The 18,861-nt window shown below is 37.4% G+C and overlaps 1 protein-coding gene across 1 annotated transcript; it reads left to right on the plus strand.

Moving 5' to 3' along the window:
• The first annotated feature begins 923 nt into the window (after window positions 1-923).
• LOC145665194 (uncharacterized) lies at window positions 924-18,314 on the plus strand. Its single transcript, XM_081732479.1, has 2 exons — window positions 924-4,581; window positions 18,232-18,314. Exons 1-2 carry the CDS (start codon window positions 924-926, stop codon window positions 18,312-18,314), a joined length of 3,741 nt encoding a protein of 1,246 aa, XP_081588605.1.
• The last annotated feature ends 547 nt before the right edge of the window (window positions 18,315-18,861 follow it).

Genomic DNA, 18,861 nt, shown 5'->3' on the forward strand with positions numbered 1-18,861 from the left:
CCGGATTTCGGAAAAAATCCGGAATCCAGAAAAATTCCGGATTTCGGAAAAATTCCGGATTTCGGAAAAAATCCGGAATTCGGAAAAATTCCGGAATCCAGAAAAATTCCGGAATTCGGAAAAATTCCGGAATTCGGAAAAAACCCGGAATTCGGAAAAAATCCGACATTCGGAAAAAATCCGGATTTCGGAAAAATTCCGGATTTCGGAAAAATTCCGGAATTCAGAAAAAATCCGGAATTCGGAAAAAATCCGGATTTCGGAAAAATTCCGACATTCGGAAAAAATCCGGAATTTTTCCGAAATCAGGAATTTTTCCGATTTTACTTTCCGGATTCCGGAAAGTAAAAATTCTGGAATTGGCCATCCCTAGCTAGTAGCTGTTAAAAGAGAAACACAATAATGAATATATATACTGTATTAGTTTCTTGTAGTTGGATATGTCTTTATCACTTACGTAGACAATTGCTACTGCAGTTATTTACTGTTTTATAAGGGTCTTATTTTCACACACAAAAAAGTCGCCGGTATGTCTCAAACTGTTTAGTCCTAACTTGTTTATTTAAATTGTTTAGTTTTGTTTAAAATGTTTGTTCAATTTAACTTGTTAGCTGTAGAAGAAGAAGAAGAAAGGGTAGGTGCTTGTTGAAACTGTGTATAGCAGCAGTGTGTGAGTGAGCGCGTAGCCTATAGTTGCAACATCGTAGTGTTCAATGTGCATTTTATTTAACTAGGGAATTGTAAGAAATATTAACAATATTATTAAACCGAATTATTAAAGAACGAACCAGCGTTTGTGTGATACAGTCCATCATAAAGATTTGGTCCTCCTACCCAGATGTTAATACGTGTTTATGTGTTTTATGTGACCTACGTGCTAAGACTCGTGTGTTAACAAGAAAGAAAAAACTGTGTGGGCGACAATGGAAGCTTACAATTCCCGAAAGCGTGTTTTAAAAGGAAAGGTCACTCGTGCTGAAAACTGCATAAACAATATCACAGAACAGGAAGATATTAGTGTAGTTCAGGTCTACGAAAACAAAGTGAGTGAACTGTCACGTGAAACAAATGAGCTTTTGTTACTAGCCAGTAACTTGTGTGTCGAAGAAGAAATTTATTTGGTGCAAGAAGAAGAGCTTGCTGCTATTGAAGATAGACTTACAAAGCTTAACGTGAAATTAGTGGAAGTGCAGGGTAAAATATCTCACGCTTCTTCTAGTGATGAGAATAATCAAAAGAACACAACAGAAATTCGACTTCCAAAATTGCAGTTGCCATGCTTTAGCGGGAACTTAAATGATTGGCTTTCGTTTCGTGATTTGTTTATCGCAGCAGTGCATAATAATGAAAAATTAACGGGTGCACAAAAACTTCAGTACTTAAAAACTAGTCTGCAAGGTGAAGCAGCAACACTTATTCAATCTATACAAATAACTGACGATAACTATAAAGAAGCTTGGGACCTGTTAAATTTAAGATATCAAAATAAACGAGAATTAGTCACGTCTATCTTGCGGCGGTTTGTAAGTCAAGGTCAAGTGCAGCAAGAATCAGCTGGCGCGTTGCGTCGGTTGTTGGATACAAGTGTTGAGTGTGTGCGATCGTTATCAGTGTTGGACATAAAAGTAAACGAATGGGATCCTTTGCTTATATTTCACATAACAGAGAAGCTAGACAGTGAAACAAAAAGACAGTGGGAACTTTCATTGTCAGACAGTGAACTACCAACATTCGACCAATTGGTGAAATTCATAGATCATAGGTGTCGCGCATTAGCAAGTAGCACTTCCAATGCAAAATCAATCCCACCCAATGAGTCAAACAAGAGTAATAAAAAATCAACAATAGCGCATCATGCTTCAGCTCAATTTTCGTGTTGCCAGTGCAAAAGCAAAAATCATCCTTTGCATAAATGTGATGACTTTCTTTCGCTGTCAGTTGACGAACGTCATTCTTTAGTGAAAAACAAAGCATTGTGCTTTAATTGTTTACAATCTAATCATAAACTATCCAGTTGCAAATCAGCATCGTGTCGTGAGTGTGGCAAACGTCATCATACTTTACTTCATTTTCCAAATAAACAGAACTCAGGTGTTTCAGTGGGGACTCATTTTTCAAGTGAAACTAATGTGCAACATGCAGTGTTATTACAAACTGCAGTAGTGATGGTGAAGGATTCATATGGTAATTTACAACCTGTGAGAGCCTTGTTAGATTCAGCCAGTGAAAAAAGCTTTGTGTCAGAAAACTGCATACAACGACTCGGTTTACAAAAACAGCCGGTTTATGTACATGTTTCGGGACTGAGTTCCAGTAATGTTGCTCGAGCAAAAGGTGTTGTTAATATTGTGTTTACATCAAGTTATGATGTTAAATCAGAATTTTCTATAGAAGCGTTAGTGTTGCCAAAGGTAACAGGTATGCTACCAAAACGGTATATTCATAAAAGCAAGCAGTGGTCGCACGTTAACAAGTTAACATTAGCAGATCCGAATTTTAATGTTCCTGACAGAATCGATCTGTTATTGGGTGCAGATATTTACCCTCAATTGCTATTGGCGGGTGTGTGTAGTGGTGTTAATGGTTCTCCCGTAGCAGTGAATACCAAATTAGGATGGGTGTTGTTTGGTTCTATTGGCGACCACGAAATGCGACGTAAAGAATTCACAGCGTCAACATATCATATCCAGTGCAACAGTGAAAGAATTTTGCAACAATTTTGGGAATTGGAAGATATTCCTACACAAAAAATAATGTCGTCAGAAGAAAAGCAGTGTGAAATTTATTTCGAGAAGACCCATCAAAGAGATGAGACAGGTAGGTTTCATGTGCAGTTACCGTTTCGCGACAACAGTGCAAGACTTGGTGAGTCACGTGAAGTGGCAATTAAACGCCTTAAGCAAGTAGAAAGTCGTTTGAAGAAGAGGCCTAAAATGCGTCAATTATATGTAGATTTTACGCACGAGTATGAGGTACTTGGGCATATGGAGATTATTCCAGAAAGTGAAATACTGAAACCAAATAGTGAAGTGTGTTATTTACCTCATCACGCAGTGTTGAAAGATTCCAGTTCTACAACAAAACTGAGAGTAGTTTTTGATGGTAGTTGTAAAACTTCATCTAATGTGTCATTGAATGATAAGTTACTTGTCGGACCTAGGTTACAGTGTGACTTAATTCCATTACTTGTGCGTTTTAGACAACATAATGTGGCATTAACTGCTGATATTGAGAAAATGTATAGACAGGTGAGAATCCAACCCGAACATAGAGACTTCCAGCGAATTGTGTGGCGTGAAAAACCTAATCTTCCGATCAAAGATTACAGGCTTGTAACGGTAACTTATGGTACAGCTTCAGCACCATATTTAGCGGTGAAAAGTTTGCAACAATTAGCGAAATATGAAGAAGAATCATTTCCTCTTCCAGCAGCTGTAGTAATGCAAGACTTTTTTGTTGATGACTTAATCAGTGGTGCCAACTCAGTTAGTGAAGCAAATCAGTTACAAGAACAACTCAGTGCATTATTGCAGAAAGGAGGTTTTGAACTGAGAAAATGGGCGTCCAACAGTCCCAACGTTTTGGATTCCGTACCCTCTCATTTGAAACAAGCGACGAGTAGTTTAGACTTTGATAGTAGTAATTCAGTGAAAACGTTAGGAATTCTGTGGCATCCATCAAATGATGCATTTTCGTATAATGTCAATCTTGTGTCAGTTAAGTCAGTTGTAACTAAGCGTAACATTTTATCAGAAAGTGCAAAGGTGTTCGATCCATTAGGTTTGATTTCTCCAACTACTATTATTGCAAAAATATTATTGCAAGAAATTTGGAAATTAAATTTAGAATGGGACAGTCCAGTTCCTGAATGGATTTTGAGGACATGGAGGAATTACTACTCAGAGCTTTCTTTATTGAAAAACATCAAAATCAACAGGTGTATCACTATCACTCAAGCTACGAGAAGAGAGTTAATAGGATTCTGTGATTCTTCCGAAAAAGCCTATTGTGGAGTGGTGTATATGAGGTCTGTATCTCAAGACGGCCAAGTGAGTGTGAACATTGTTATGGGAAAAACGAAGGTTGCTCCAATCAAACAAGTGTCCTTGCCCCGATTAGAGCTCTGTGGTGCCTTGCTATTAGCTAAAATGATGAATCTCATATTAAATTCATTACGTTTGGAAGTGCATGATGTAATTGCCTATTCTGACTCTACTGTTGTGTTATCGTGGCTGAATTCGGATTCAAGCAGATGGAAAGTGTTTGTCGCGAATCGTGTAGCAAAGATTCAAACTCTTTTGCCATCAGTGAAGTGGCTCAAAGTGGATTCAAAGAATAATCCAGCAGACTGCGGTTCTCGAAGTTTATTACCTTCTGCCTTACTTGTACATCACTTATGGTTCTCAGGCCCAGAGTGGCTCAAAAACCCCATTCTCCCAGAGTGTAATGAAGATACAGTGGATTCAAGGTTAGTCAACCAAGAGGAAAGAAAACATATAGTTTGTATGCATGTTCATGTTGATACCTCCATTATTGACAATTGTTCATCGTTGGTGAAACTTGAGCGAACTGTTGCATATTGTAAGCGCTTTAGTAATAATTGTCGTGTGTCGCAAAGAAACAAGCACACAGGTCCACTCACAGTAACAGAACTTTTCCATTTACATATTGTTTCAATTTTTACAGTTCTTTCAAATATCACTAATTCATCTTTTGTGTGTATCTTGAACTAGATCGTTCAAGGGTGGGGGCTATGTTTAGTCCTAACTTGTTTATTTAAATTGTTTAGTTTTGTTTAAAATGTTTGTTCAATTTAACTTGTTAGCTGTAGAAGAAGAAGAAGAAAGGGTAGGTGCTTGTTGAAACTGTGTATAGCAGCAGTGTGTGAGTGAGCGCGTAGCCTATAGTTGCAACATCGTAGTGTTCAATGTGCATTTTATTTAACTAGGGAATTGTAAGAAATATTAACAATATTATTAAACCGAATTATTAAAGAACGAACCAGCGTTTGTGTGATACAGTCCATCACAAACATTATCGCGTTCCCACCTACAGCTACTCCAAAGCACTGCAAACTACTTTGTAACCAGGCGAAAGGCAGTGGAGGAAAAGAAATCTCAACAAATATTCTAATAACATTCGCTTATTGTCAACATACCTACAGTGAGCGCAGAAAGTGTTCGTACACCGTGCATACTTTATATTGAAAACAGCTAGCATGAGAACGGGAGGTGGAAAATATATATATAACCAGAATTAAGACTACACATTCATACATTTTATTTCTATATATTTGGTCTAGGAATTAATTCGTGCGGTTGGTACGCACACATTGAAGCTGTAGTACAAACACAAAATACATAAATACCTTAAGAAAAATATTGTCCATCGCTAGCCACCACTTTCGCCCATCTGTCAGGCAATGTACGGATTCCGTGGCGAAAGAAGTCCTCATCCTTGGAAGCGATCCAGTCAGAGACCCATGTTTCGATATCTTCTGAAGAAGTAAACCGCTGTCCAATCAAATCGTTGTTCATGCAATCGAACAAGTAGTGGTCCGAAGGAGCAACGTCTGGTGAATACGGCGGGTGGGGTAAAACTTCCCATCCGACATTTTCTAAATAGGTTTTGACCGGTTTTGCGACATGTGGGCGAGCGTTATCATGTTGAACAATAAGTTTATTATGTCTGTTCTCCCATTCTGGTCGTGTTCGGGCCAGAGCTTGCTTCAAACGCATTAATTGTCGTCGATAACGTTCTCCATTCATAGTTTCACCCGGTTGCAGCAGCTCATAGTACACCACACCTTTCATATCCCACCATATGCACAGCATAACCTTTGCACAGTGAATATCTCGTTTTGGTTGTGATGGACCTGGTTCACCTGGTTTCACCCAGGCCTTTTTTCGTTTAGGGTTCTCGTAATGGATCCACTTCTCATCACCCGTAATAATTCGATGCAGAAACCCCTTTCTGCTCTGTCGTTGAAGCAGCAATTCGCAAATGGTTTTTCGTCTTTCAACGTCTCTGTCTTTCAATTCATGTGGAACCCAATGTGACATCTTTTGAATCATTCCCATGGCTTTCAAGCGTTTGGAGACTGTTGTTTGATCAACGCCTAATGCTGCTGCAAGTTGTTCCTGCGTTTGACACGAATCCTGCTCGAGCAATGCTGTCAATTCTTCGTCTTGAAATTTTTTTTTGCTGTCCAGCTCGCTCTTGGTCTGCCAAGCCGAAATCACCACTTCTAAACCGTGCAAACCACTTCTGACACGTTCGCTCAGCTAGAGCATGGTCACCATACACTTCCACCAAAATACGATGACTTTCAGTCGCACTTTTCTGCATGTTAAAGTAATGCAGCAGGACACCCCGCAAAAACACTTTATCAGGCACAAATTGCGCCATGTTCACTTAACTACAAACTGGTGTTGTTGACGCTTTAATCCACTGCCCTATACTACGAACGATACGCGATGACAGGGGTTTGCAACACATGTGTGGATACACGGAACTGTGGGACGCTCCGTTCGTTGCGCCATCTCTTGTCCACCCGCACGAATTAATTCCTAGACCAAATACAAGAGAAAGGCCAAACAAACACAATCACTGTTTTGTTCAGAAGAAAAGAGAGAATTCCTTTTTTGTAAACGCAAAATGTCACCGTACACTTATGCTTGAATTAGTGCTTATAAAGTATATTACGTTATTTAATATTTTGTGGGATTACCCTGTGCGTTAATGATTGTAGTCTTCGTGGCATTGATTTCACCTGTAGTAGTTCGTAGTTCTGTAGCTTCGGGACTGATTATGTCCCATTCTTCTTGAATAGCTTTTCTTAGGCCTTCTTTAGTAGAGACAGGGCCGGCGCGAGAGAGGGTCGAGCCGTGCCACCGCCCAGAGCGGCAAGTCTAATGGGCGGCAAAATTTGAAAAAGAAAAGAATACTATCAAAATATAATGCTTCGTAATAGGCTCACATGGAAAAATAAGATTGTGTTAACCTGAGAATGTAATTGAACTTACTTCACTCACATTCAAGAAATACTCTCTCAGGAAATTCAGAGCATTCCTCCTCGTTTTCAATTATCAAACTACTAGCCACAGGTATCTCGTTCAATATTTCCCTTGCAGCAGTGTAGATAGGATTTTGAGCTAGAGTGCATAAGATTATCACGGTGTCTTTTTATATTTTTTTCTATTCAATAATGTTCTAACGCTCCGCTCCAAGTATGCAAAAGGTACACTCCCACTTGAGACAGGCCGTTCTAGCCTGTAGCATTCAGGGGCGGATCCAGGACGGACTTCTGGGGGGCGGTGGGTTGTAATACTGCTACTTAGAGCTACTTTTAAGAGCGTCAAAAAATAAACTATATATTTTATTTATATATAAAATAAAAAAGTTTCCTCTTCTGGGGGGGGGGGAGATCGCCCGATCGCCCCCCCCTGGATTCGCCCCTGGTAGCATCTAGAGACATTTAGGTTCTAATAGCGAGTTTTTGACCAATTTACAAATTGTTCATTCCGAATATAGTAAATCGTACAGCGTATTATTTCTTGAGAAATGTTTCATTTTTTGTATAGCTAAAAAAAAGTTTATGACTTTTTTTTTTCTGCGTCAGTTCAACGTTGGGCCATACTAAAGGAACATATTAGTAGTCTCACTTTAAAATCATAATCCACCACAAGGTGGGAGAGCCGAATTGATGCTCTGACTCAGTTATCAAATATAGGAAGTTTATGATGCCTTACTTCAAATAAGTAATGACAATAGAACCGATAGAATGGTCGTCCACGATGCTCTGTGTATAGCAAACCAGCTGAGTTACTTTTCTTTCCTTTACTCACTCGTTGTCTGATATGACTTTAAAGCATTGATTCTCATGTGTTGGATGCAGTAGGATTTCTTGAAAATATATCTGGGTACTTTGAGAGGAGCAGAAATTATGCAAAGTTTAAATCTTACTTAGTTGATACGATGGACTTGGCATCAGCATTAGATACGGGTGATCCACTGATACGTAATACAGTGCAAGCTCGAAGTCGAAAGAAGAGACAGTTTCAGTACGAGGCAGAGGATGAAGCTACTGAAAACATCCACAAACAAGATACAAGATCGATTTTTATTACAAAGTTCTAGAAGTGATTGTGTTAGCTTTTAAGAGAAAGATTTGAGCAACTTAAACATCACAGCGAATATTTCAATTTTCTTTGCGATATAAGTAATCGTAAAGATATAGCCTACCACCTGAACTTTTTGTCTGAAAAGTGTACTAAACTTACCACCATTTTAACACACGAAGAATTGAAAGATATTAACCCCAGTGATTTGAAAGACAAACTGAAAGTGTTATCCACTATAATTAAGCCTGTGAAAGTTCACAAAATAATAATAATAATAATAATAATAATAATAATAATAATAATAATAATAATAATTAAGGAACATGACTTTGCTCCCAATGTTAGTATTGCACGTAGAATTTTGTTAATCTTGCCTGTAACAGTGGCAAGTGGAGAAAGAAGTTTTTGGAAACTTAAGTTTATTAGAAACTATCTACACTCTTCTATGTCTGAAACACGCTTGAGTGGTCTAGCGACGATATCAATAGAACACAAATTGGCTAAAACATTGGACTACGTGATGTGATAAAGGAATTTGCTCATATCAAAGGAAGAAAAGTTTCTTTCAATTAAGATATGTTAAATTTATGTATGTCTATTGTGTTTTAGTACATTATAAGGCTTAAGCTAATCACTTACATTTACCATAATATCTGATTTACTGTATTATCTTCTTGCTCCATACTCTGTTGAAAACGCCTTTTGATATAAAATAAGCCTAAAAATTAAAATTCTTAGTCATGATTAAAGTATATTTTTAAAATTTTATTTTCTGTATGCGCTGCTCTATATTACAGATATACAGCGAAATCGAGCATACTGAATATTGTGTCAGTATAGAGTCGTTTAAATATTACGTGAACATTCCAGAAAGGTAGTTTTTTTTTTTTTGTTTACTTTTCCATTTTATACATGTTTTTAAATGACACTTGAACGTTATCTGTCAAAATAAGGTTTGCGGATTAAAGGGGCGGCATGTGAAAGCACCGCCCAAGGCGGCAAAATTGCTAGCGCCGGCCCTGAGTAGAGAAGCTGTGCCTTCTGATTGTTGTCTCCAGAACAGACCATAGATGTTCTATGGGGTTCATGTCTGGGGATTGGGGAGGTGTGCGAAGCTGTTTCAAGGTATTATAGAGTAGCCACAATCGAGTATTTTCCGCTGTATGTTTGGAGTCGTTGTCTTGCTGAACAATAAATTGTTTTCAAGAACCATCTTCTGCGCACTAGTATGGAGATTTTCCTTTAATATGTTAATATACACTTTGTGGATCATCACTCCATCGATAAGGTGGAGACGACCCACCCCTGAGGCACTCATACAACCCCAGACGAGCACGGACCCTCCTCCGTGTCTTACTTTAGGGACGAGATTTTGAGGATTCATCTCTGTATTCACCTTGCGCCATACAATACGCCTCCCATTGGACTCGATAAAGTTAAATTTACTTTCGTCCGAAAATGTGACCCTATTCCAGAAAGAAGCCTGATCCCTTATCTTTATACTCTTTTTCAAACTTTAGTCTCTTTATACGATTTGTCTTGTTCACCCAGAACATTTTCCTGGCTATCCAACCATGATACCTTGGAAATATTCCGCACTGTACTGGCTGATACTTTAACACCGCGTGTTTCCAGATCCGTTGCCAATTGCACAGCACTATTTTTTGGAACCTTTTTTCTTTCCCTAATAATGTAACGTTTATCTTGTTCGCTCAACAGTCTTGGTCTTCCAGTTTTTTTTTTTTTTTTTTCGCACAGTGATAGAAACATTATACATCGCAATTATTGTTTGTACTGTTGTACGAGGCCTGTCTGCAAGGTTTGCTATCTTTCTCAAAGACTTACCCTTCTTATGCAATTTAATAATTACTTTTCTTGTCTCCTCATTTGTTTCTATTCGGTTGCTTCCCACTTTGACAGCCCAACGTGCAGTTTTTTCACTTCTATTCACAACTAAACTCATTCTGTTACTCGTCATGCTATACAGAGGTGTATATTCAGGTGAATACTAGTGAACCCCAGTTGTGGTATCTTTGTTTCGTATTCGTACGTCAGGTGTACGATCACTTTTTGCGTTTACTCTATACACTTTCTACGGAATTTATTTACTTTCTGACCATTAAACTTGTCTTTGTGGTTCTTTATTGATACATTCATAAAGCTTAGTTTTCATTATTCACATTGTGTGTGTTATTACACTTCTTAAATTTTCTGTTTCTTTTTCGCAGGCATTCTCGTTTCAATAGCATAGGTGTACGAACACTTTCTGCGCTCACTGTATGTACAGTAAATACAAATTTATAATTTTTGACTTTACGAAGTGTACAATGTAATTGTTCAATAATTAACATAAGCAGGCATTCATTAATTTATATTAATATAATAATTAATAAAACTAATAAGCGGGTGATTGATGACTCAGTGGTAGAGTTTTCGATGGCTAATTTTGTGTTCGAAAATTTTCCCGGTGGAAGGCCTACCTTTCTTATATTTGTTCCATCATCACTCATTAACGAATTTAGTTTATCAAAACTCTATAGCCATATATTCATTCTGTCCGTCAGTGAAGCAAACAGTCTCAAGAACTATCTGATGGATTACCAATCAATTTTGGCCATGATGTACAGAGTCAATAGTTAAGAATCGAGTTCCCTGATGAATGTAATATTCAAACCGGAAGCGGTACAAATCAACCATTTCCGGTTTTAACGTTAATCATTATATAGTAAATATGGTAATAGATAGCGAGAAGCGGTTTCCAGTAATCGACATATATATAACATTCATGTAGATAGAATGTTACCCAATTTGTGCATCTGCTGAAAATAATGAGCTTAGGTATTTAGAGAGCATTTTCCGCTTTAGAAAATGTGTGCTTGGTAAAGAATGTAGAGAATTAGCTGAGTCAGGCATGTAGCTAGAATATGGTAATAGGAAGGGGAGGGGGTCTGTCACGAAATACTGTGGTTATTTACCAGGGGCTCAATCATTCTAAACTATTTTATTGGCAACATATATTGGTTCGTTTAGCCAAGATTTCTAAATGGGGGGATGATATGAAATACTGTGGTTACACACCAGAGGCTCGATCAATCTAAATATTTTACTGACAACATACCCATATTGATTGGTTAGGACAATAAAATGAGGATATATTAGTAAGTATTTTAATTAGAAGCTATGAAGAAATCTCGAGTAAAAGAATATAAAAAAGTATTGAAAAAGATATAGTTTTCCGAGGTCATTCGAACGGTGTCGAGAATTTTGCGTCTGGGAAATTTGCGCCCTACCTCAAGAACAGGGAAAATTGCGCCTGCGATGTACCTCCACCGGGAAGTTGAGCCCTGCGAAATAAAAGAACCTATTGGAGCTTACGCATTTGCTCGGAGGGGCTGACATTACAGCATAAACAATCCTCCCCCACAACCATGCCATTTGTGATTTATTTTCATTGTGGCTATATAAGGGGAGAATAAACTTCAATATAAGCCAAAAGAACACAACGGATCAAAGCAATCACTGCTTCTTCCAGAGATGATTTTGGGGGAACACTGGCCTCCCCAGAGCTCTCAGAGTGCCCCCTCGGAGGAGATCAAAATAATACGTCTATAATATAATAATAAATAGAATAGTACCAGCAGTGACCCCCCTCCGGAATACTAAGTGTGCCCCCCGGAACATTTTTTTCTGAAAGAACAACTGAACGCAATTGTGTGTTTGAATTCCAGCAAGTAAACACACTGTACATAGTTTTCTTGATAATATTACTGAACTGATTTTACATTCACTTTACATTTTCTTTTCTATATTTTGTGTCCTGAAAAGCCAAACAACTCGCAAGGATTGTGAACAGAGATATCTGGGTAGAGCCAAACAACCTTTTGTAGATTAAATTATACTCTTTGATTATATTAATAATTATATATCAGTCATTTATACTTTTTTGTAAATTTTGTAGTATAATGAAAAATTGTATTTGTATGGATTGCCCTTTAGTGAACTAAAATTGTATTTTTTTCATTTGTTCGGAATATTATAACGGATGGAGTAACTCACTGAGACGATGATAGGCAAGCCTAGTTCAAGTGTGAGTGGAAGTTACTTTACACAATACAAAAATAAGTTGAATTGTAGGGCGCTAACATCCCAGTGCAAATATATAGCCGGCGCATTTTCCCCTCTTTTTGGGGTAGGGCGCAAACATCCCAGTGCAAATATATTGCGAGCGCATTTTTTCCTATTTTTGTGGTAGGGCGCAAATTTCCTGGGCGCAAAATTCTCTCGTCAAGGAAAATATAATGTCCGTGAAGTTGACAAGCCACTTATGTCAGACTCCAATTTCGACTTTAAACGTCGCTAGTGCTACGTTAGTGTTCGATAGTGACGCAAATCGTTAGTACTCCACAGATAACGTGTGCTTTTTAAATAATGGATATAGGTCTTCTAACTGCATGCCAACACGCCCCTTCTAAGAATCATCTCAAAAATGAGGTTAACCGTTAGAGCAAGTAAGTGCTCATTAGAGCCATTAACATTAATGCCTCCATCGTACGGCCCTATGAGTAATGATAATAGCACGCTCTTTGCTAGTCTCAATGCGTCCCTATATTCTCGCGAACATTCTGACGTGCCCAAGTTAGTTACTTTTTTTTTTTTTTTTGCAACTATTGTTTATCTGTTATTGTTTATTGCTAGTCTGCAGAGTAGTCCTTACATTAATATGCCATTGTCCTTGATAATCATTGCGTATTTACAAGCAGTTTGTTATTACTGTTAGAAGATATCAAAAAACAACAGATAAAATCTACTACTTAACGGTTCACATTTTTCTTTTACAGTACACTAGCAGCGTTCACCCCGCTTCGCTGCGGTCACCCCGGAACGCAATAAACGTTGTTACTTAGATAATTTTTACTTTTTCGCTTTCAAGTGATATGATAAAAACCATAGAAGATTGCATTAAATGTTAACATTATATCGCCTGTCATTTATGTTAACCCGCCCCGCTTCGCTGCGGTCACCCCGGAACGCAATAAACTTTGTTACTTAGATAATTTTTACTTTTTCGCTTTCAAGTGATTGCAGTAAATGTTAACATTATAGCGCCTGTCATTTATGTTAACCCGCCGAGTGACACGGTCATGCGGGTTGCATATAAATACGTTTATTTTTACCTATGATGATCTAACAAAGGATTTGTACGTTATGGACACTTGAATGGTCAATTATCTCAAGACACTGGTAATTAAAAATTAAAGTGATATGATAAAAACCATCTAGGGTCCAAATCCTAATAACCCCCCAAAAATAAAAGAAATTGGTTCAGCCGTATTAGCGTGATGAGGGAACAAAGGATTTGTACGTTCTCTTTTATATATATATAGAATAAACGATTGATAATAATAATAATAATAATAATAATAATAATAATAATAATAATAATAATAATAATAATAATAATAAGACTATTCCAGCATAAAAGTTATCAATTGCATCCCACTGGCAACAAGAGACGCATATTTTAACTTCACAAAAATTAGTTTCTCACGATTTTCTGGAAAACTACGTATGATAACATCTTCATTATGTCAAGTTGTTTATCTCAGTGTGATATATGTCTTACCTCTGGACAATATCACAGTAAAACAAAAATTAAATATTAAAAGTACATCGTACTTTTGGACTACATCTCATTAACCATGGGAAGATTGAGTAGTGTATACTTTAGGATGTAAGTTTCAGCTTAATTTGCATCATACATTCTTAGGATTACAAAAAGGAAATTTGTTCGTTTGCGTTTGAACAAAATTCTTAGGATTACAAAAAGAAAAAATAATTTTTCCGAATTCCGGAATTTTTCCGAAATCCGGATTTTTTCCGAATTCCGGATTTTTTCCGAAATCCGGATTTTTTCCGAAATCCGGTACTTTTCCGAAATCCGGATTTTTTCCGAAATCCGGATTTTTTTCGAATTCCGGATTTTTTCCGAAATCCGGATTTTTTCCGAAATCCGGAATTTTTCCGAAATCCGGATTTTTTCCAAATTCCGGAATTTTTCCGAATTCCGGAATTTTTCCGAAATCCGGAATTTTTCCGAAATCCGGAATTTTTCCGAATTCCGGAATTTTTCCGAAATCCGGATTTTTTCTAAATTCCGGAATTTTTTCGAATTCCGGATTTTTTCCGAAATCCGGAATTTTTCCGAATTCCGGAATTTTCCGATTTTACTTTCCGGATTCCGGAAAGTAAAAATTCCGGAATTGGCCATCCCTAATATATATATATATATATATGTGTGTGTGTGTGTGTGTGTGTGTATATATATAGCATGCTTGTCGTGAAAGGACGAGTTTGAGTGTTTGAATCCCTCTTGTTAAAATTCTGCGTACGAGAGCGACTAAAAAATTATCTACACTTTTGTCGTAACTTTTCTTACATTGCGCACTTTGTCTTCTGCCCTCGCCTATTTTATTGTTATACTGTTGTGGTAATGCTGTGAAAGTGTGATCTTAATTCCTTAATTTTTCTTTCTTTTGTTGTAGATATATCATGGCTGCTCCATTAGAAGTTTGCACCAAAGAGGAACAACGGGCAGTGATCCAATTTTTCTGATCGGAGGGTGTCAAAGGGTCAGACATTCATCGCAGACTATCATCGCAATATGGGAGAAGTGCACTATCACGTAAAACTGTTTTTGTGGCTTGAGAAGTTTAAAAGTGGTCGAACAAGTGTAACGCATGAAGAGGGAGCAGGACAGTCACCAACCTCCACTACAGATGACAACATTCAGCAAGCTCGAGAAATGGTTCTGGCGAATAGGCGAATCACTATCGATGAGGTAGCATCTGCTTTGAATATCAGTCATGGCTCTGTCCATCAAATCATCCACGACGAGCTCGGTTTTCATAAAGCCTGTGCACGGTGGATACGAAGAAAGCTTACTGCAGGGTCTGTCAACGCTTACTCACTCGCTTCAACAACGCTTGTATTTTTAAGCAGAATAGTCACCGGCGATGAAACATGGGTTCATCATAATGAGCCAGAATCAAAGCACCAGAGTATGCAGTAGAAACACCCTGGATTTCCGACGAAGAAAAAATTCAAGACTGAGCCATCCGCAGGAAAGATTATGTTAACTGTTTCGGGACTCACAGGGGCTCATAATGGCAGAGTTCATGGAAAAGGGAAAGACGAGTTATAGTGAAATGTTGGAAAAGAACCTGAAGCCGGCAATTCGCAACAAACACCGAGGTTTGTTGTCGAAGGAAGTTTTGTTGTTGCATGACAATGCATGGTTACACACGGCTCATTATCCCGTCACGGCTATTGAAACCATCAACAAGCTGAAATTTGAGTTATTGGAACACCCCCCCCTACAGCCCAGACCTAGCTCCATCTGACTTACTTGTTTGGGCCACTCAAGGATGCTTTGTGTGGTCACCGATTTGCCTCAGATTTAGAAGTGAAAAAGTGTAAAAGTTGTTTCACGACCAACCGAAAACCTTTTATTTGGAAGGAATACATAATCTCGTTGACCGTGGCCAAGTGCCATTGATAAGAAGGGAGATTACGTAGAAAAATGATGTGCATAGTATAACCCTAGCTTCATGTAAATAAACTGTAAAAAGGAAAGTGTAGGTAATTTTTAACTCGCCACTGAAATATGTAATTTTTTAATGATAACTAGATTTTACACCTATTTTTTTCTAAATAGCGGCCTACAACCCTAATCCATGCTGTAGCTGCCTTTATGTTTACGTTCCCAACTGTTAGATTAGGACAATGATATCCATTTTCAAATGAGAATAACCGCCAAATTTCACTATATGTAGCGAATATATTACAAATGATTTGCTATTTTTAAAGCATTACAGTTGTGAATTTGAAAACACTAATAATCAATATTAATATAAAACATGCATACAAATTCTCATCAAATAGTCTACGCCAATATATGTAAATTTTCATTCTTCCATAGGCATATAGCTTTAAAATAAGATTAAATTTAAATTCTGTCGTAAATGTGCATAGGCTACCCATATATATTATTATTTATGAAAAATATTGTCTATTAAAATCCCCAAGCGTATTTCTTTTCTTCCAAGAAACCAAATTCTAAACACTTTATCGTAAATTTTACAAGTGAATTCAGCAAAATATTTATATATAAAAAGAATGAGAAAAGAAATTATTATCAGCTCACCTCACGTCCACATTTTGAGGATAACACTATATTGTTAACAAAGAAAGTACTGTATTCATGGTAATAGATTTTTAAATTACTACAACAAATAAAGTAAATTCAAAATTTTATAATTTAAACGAATTTCTATTGCTTTTTCCATTGTTGGTATAATATTCTGACCAGCCAGTAATTCTCATATATTTTATTTTTATTTTACTTTAATGCCCAATGATTATGTACCGAGGCTAAAGGAGACGGTAATAATGAGATGGATGATTAAAATGGTGGAATAAAGGAAGTGGAAGGAAACGAGAGAACCACGAGAAAATCTACGCACGCAGTATTAGTCCACCACAAAAATTCACTTGATGAGAGCTAGGATCGAACCAGGGACCCCACGCACCAGAGGGAACATTCTAACACTGAGTCACCCAGCCTAGTACTTTTTATGTTAAGAATGTAGTGTTACCCCAAAATGGGGAAGAACTTTTAGAACTACTTATTAAATGTATACTAGTACAGAACATGGAGCTTTTGGCATATTAAAATTGATAGCGTTGTACGCAGAAATTTCTTCCAGGAGTTGAAGTTCTCAATTATATATATATATATATATATATATATATATATATATATATATATATATATATATATATATATATATATATATATATATAAACATTTAATGTTGAAAAACTACATAAATATATACATTCTATTATTTTTATTATTCTATTGTTCGCTTGTATCTGTTGTACTAGAGAAGAAACACCTCCTCCAGTTCCCTTCCAGGCGGCAACGTACCAAGAACTGACGAAACGTTGCCACGTTGGACCGCAATGGATATACGTTGGAATAAGAAGGATGCTGAACGAACATCTCCAGAAACGATAGATATGCGTCTGCCTACCTCTCTAATAAAAGAACCTCAAGGCTTCTAGAACCCCATGCTCCACTGCTCTCGATAGCTATTAAAGCAAATATAAATTTATCGAGGAGATTATTGTATTTCCTTTCCTTTTCTGCCTCTCTACGTCTAGCAACTTCTCCAGCATTCACAACGGTCAATGGGAGGCTTGAATGGGCGAATGTGTCCGAACATGTAAAATCCCATACTAGAGATTTGCCTCTCATCCAAGGTATTAATGTCATGCCATCAGGTCGTTTACCATCGGAACGACAACTGCCTGACGGTTCACGAATCGAAGGAATTCCTGCCGTCGTGAGAGCTCGCAAAATGATGTCATTAACAGATGAATGTCTGGTGTTTCTGCCTATGCTCTTCATGCATGAGAAGCCATGCAGGCCGCGTTGGGTAACTTGATCCCCGCAAGCTGGACAGCGATGTGGCTCACAAACAGTTGAACCTAGTCTTAGGGCTACTGCGATTCGAAAGGTTTCATTAGACATGTGAAGACCTAATTGGGGAGAAGGTAACGCATTTAACCATGCACCAGCATGGGGAGATGACGCAGCAAGAATTATATATATCGGGCTTGAAAAATCCACTCGCCTGCTCGCCAGTGGCTAGTACTTTTTTACATTTGGCAAGTATAAACACTGACTGTAAAATGCTCTTTCTAGTAAATTTTTTGGCTGGCTAGTACTTCCAAGCAAGATTTTTCAAGCCCTGTAAAATAAAACAAATTTCTTTACAATATAAAACTATTTTGTATTTTTATAAAATGCAAGAATATAAATAAAACTATAAATTATTAAAATATATATATATATATTATTTTTCCATAATATCTTGCTCAAGAGGGTATTATATGACTGCAGTTGAAAAGCTCGAAGCCCAACCCAGAAAGAGTGAAGAGTGCAGGTACAATCATGAAATTGTACTGTTTTAAAGGACATAATTCTGTATGTACAAATACAAATTTTCATATTACTAACGAAATTCTTATTGTGTTTTTTCAGGCCTCCGAAGTCATCATGTGTGCCCAATCAGCAAATTTACGAACATTGAGATCAGAGCTATCATCAAATTTTTGTTCTACTAAGGAAAATCGCCGAAGCAAATTCGTAAGGAAATCAGTGAAATAGTATGGGACTCTTATGTGAAGAAGTCTGTGACATGTGAATAAAATTATTACGCTTTCGTATTGAGTGTAGTTTACGCATTCTCACAAAAGGATTCAAGAAATAGAAATGTTTTATTACTTTGCTAGCGAACAGTTGGTACCTTAGGGTCTGTCAGAGTCATGGGTTCTGCATGATTCTTTTTCATCCTCTCTCCACTCTTCACTGGGAGACTAGTGAGCTTGCAAAGATATCTATCATCTGTCCATCATAGACGTGGATCTCTTCATCTGATTAGAAGAGTAGAGTGAAACATCGGAAGCTGTTCTCTGGTTGGAAGACTCAACTTCATTACAAAAGTTGCTACGCTCATATTTAACACCCTTTTTAGGCGCATTTTGCTCATATCTAACCTCAAACGCTGGCTAGCCTAACACAGCATAAAGAAAGTCACACATACACCATCCAAAAATGCATATTTTAACAATATGCCTGGTGAACAAGGAGTTCCTCTTATGTGGTTCGGAT

Source organism: Thermobia domestica, chromosome 11 (assembly GCF_964235325.1).
Source record: "Thermobia domestica chromosome 11, izTheDome1.hap1.1, whole genome shotgun sequence".
NCBI classification, from domain to species: Eukaryota; Metazoa; Arthropoda; class Insecta; order Zygentoma; family Lepismatidae; genus Thermobia; species Thermobia domestica.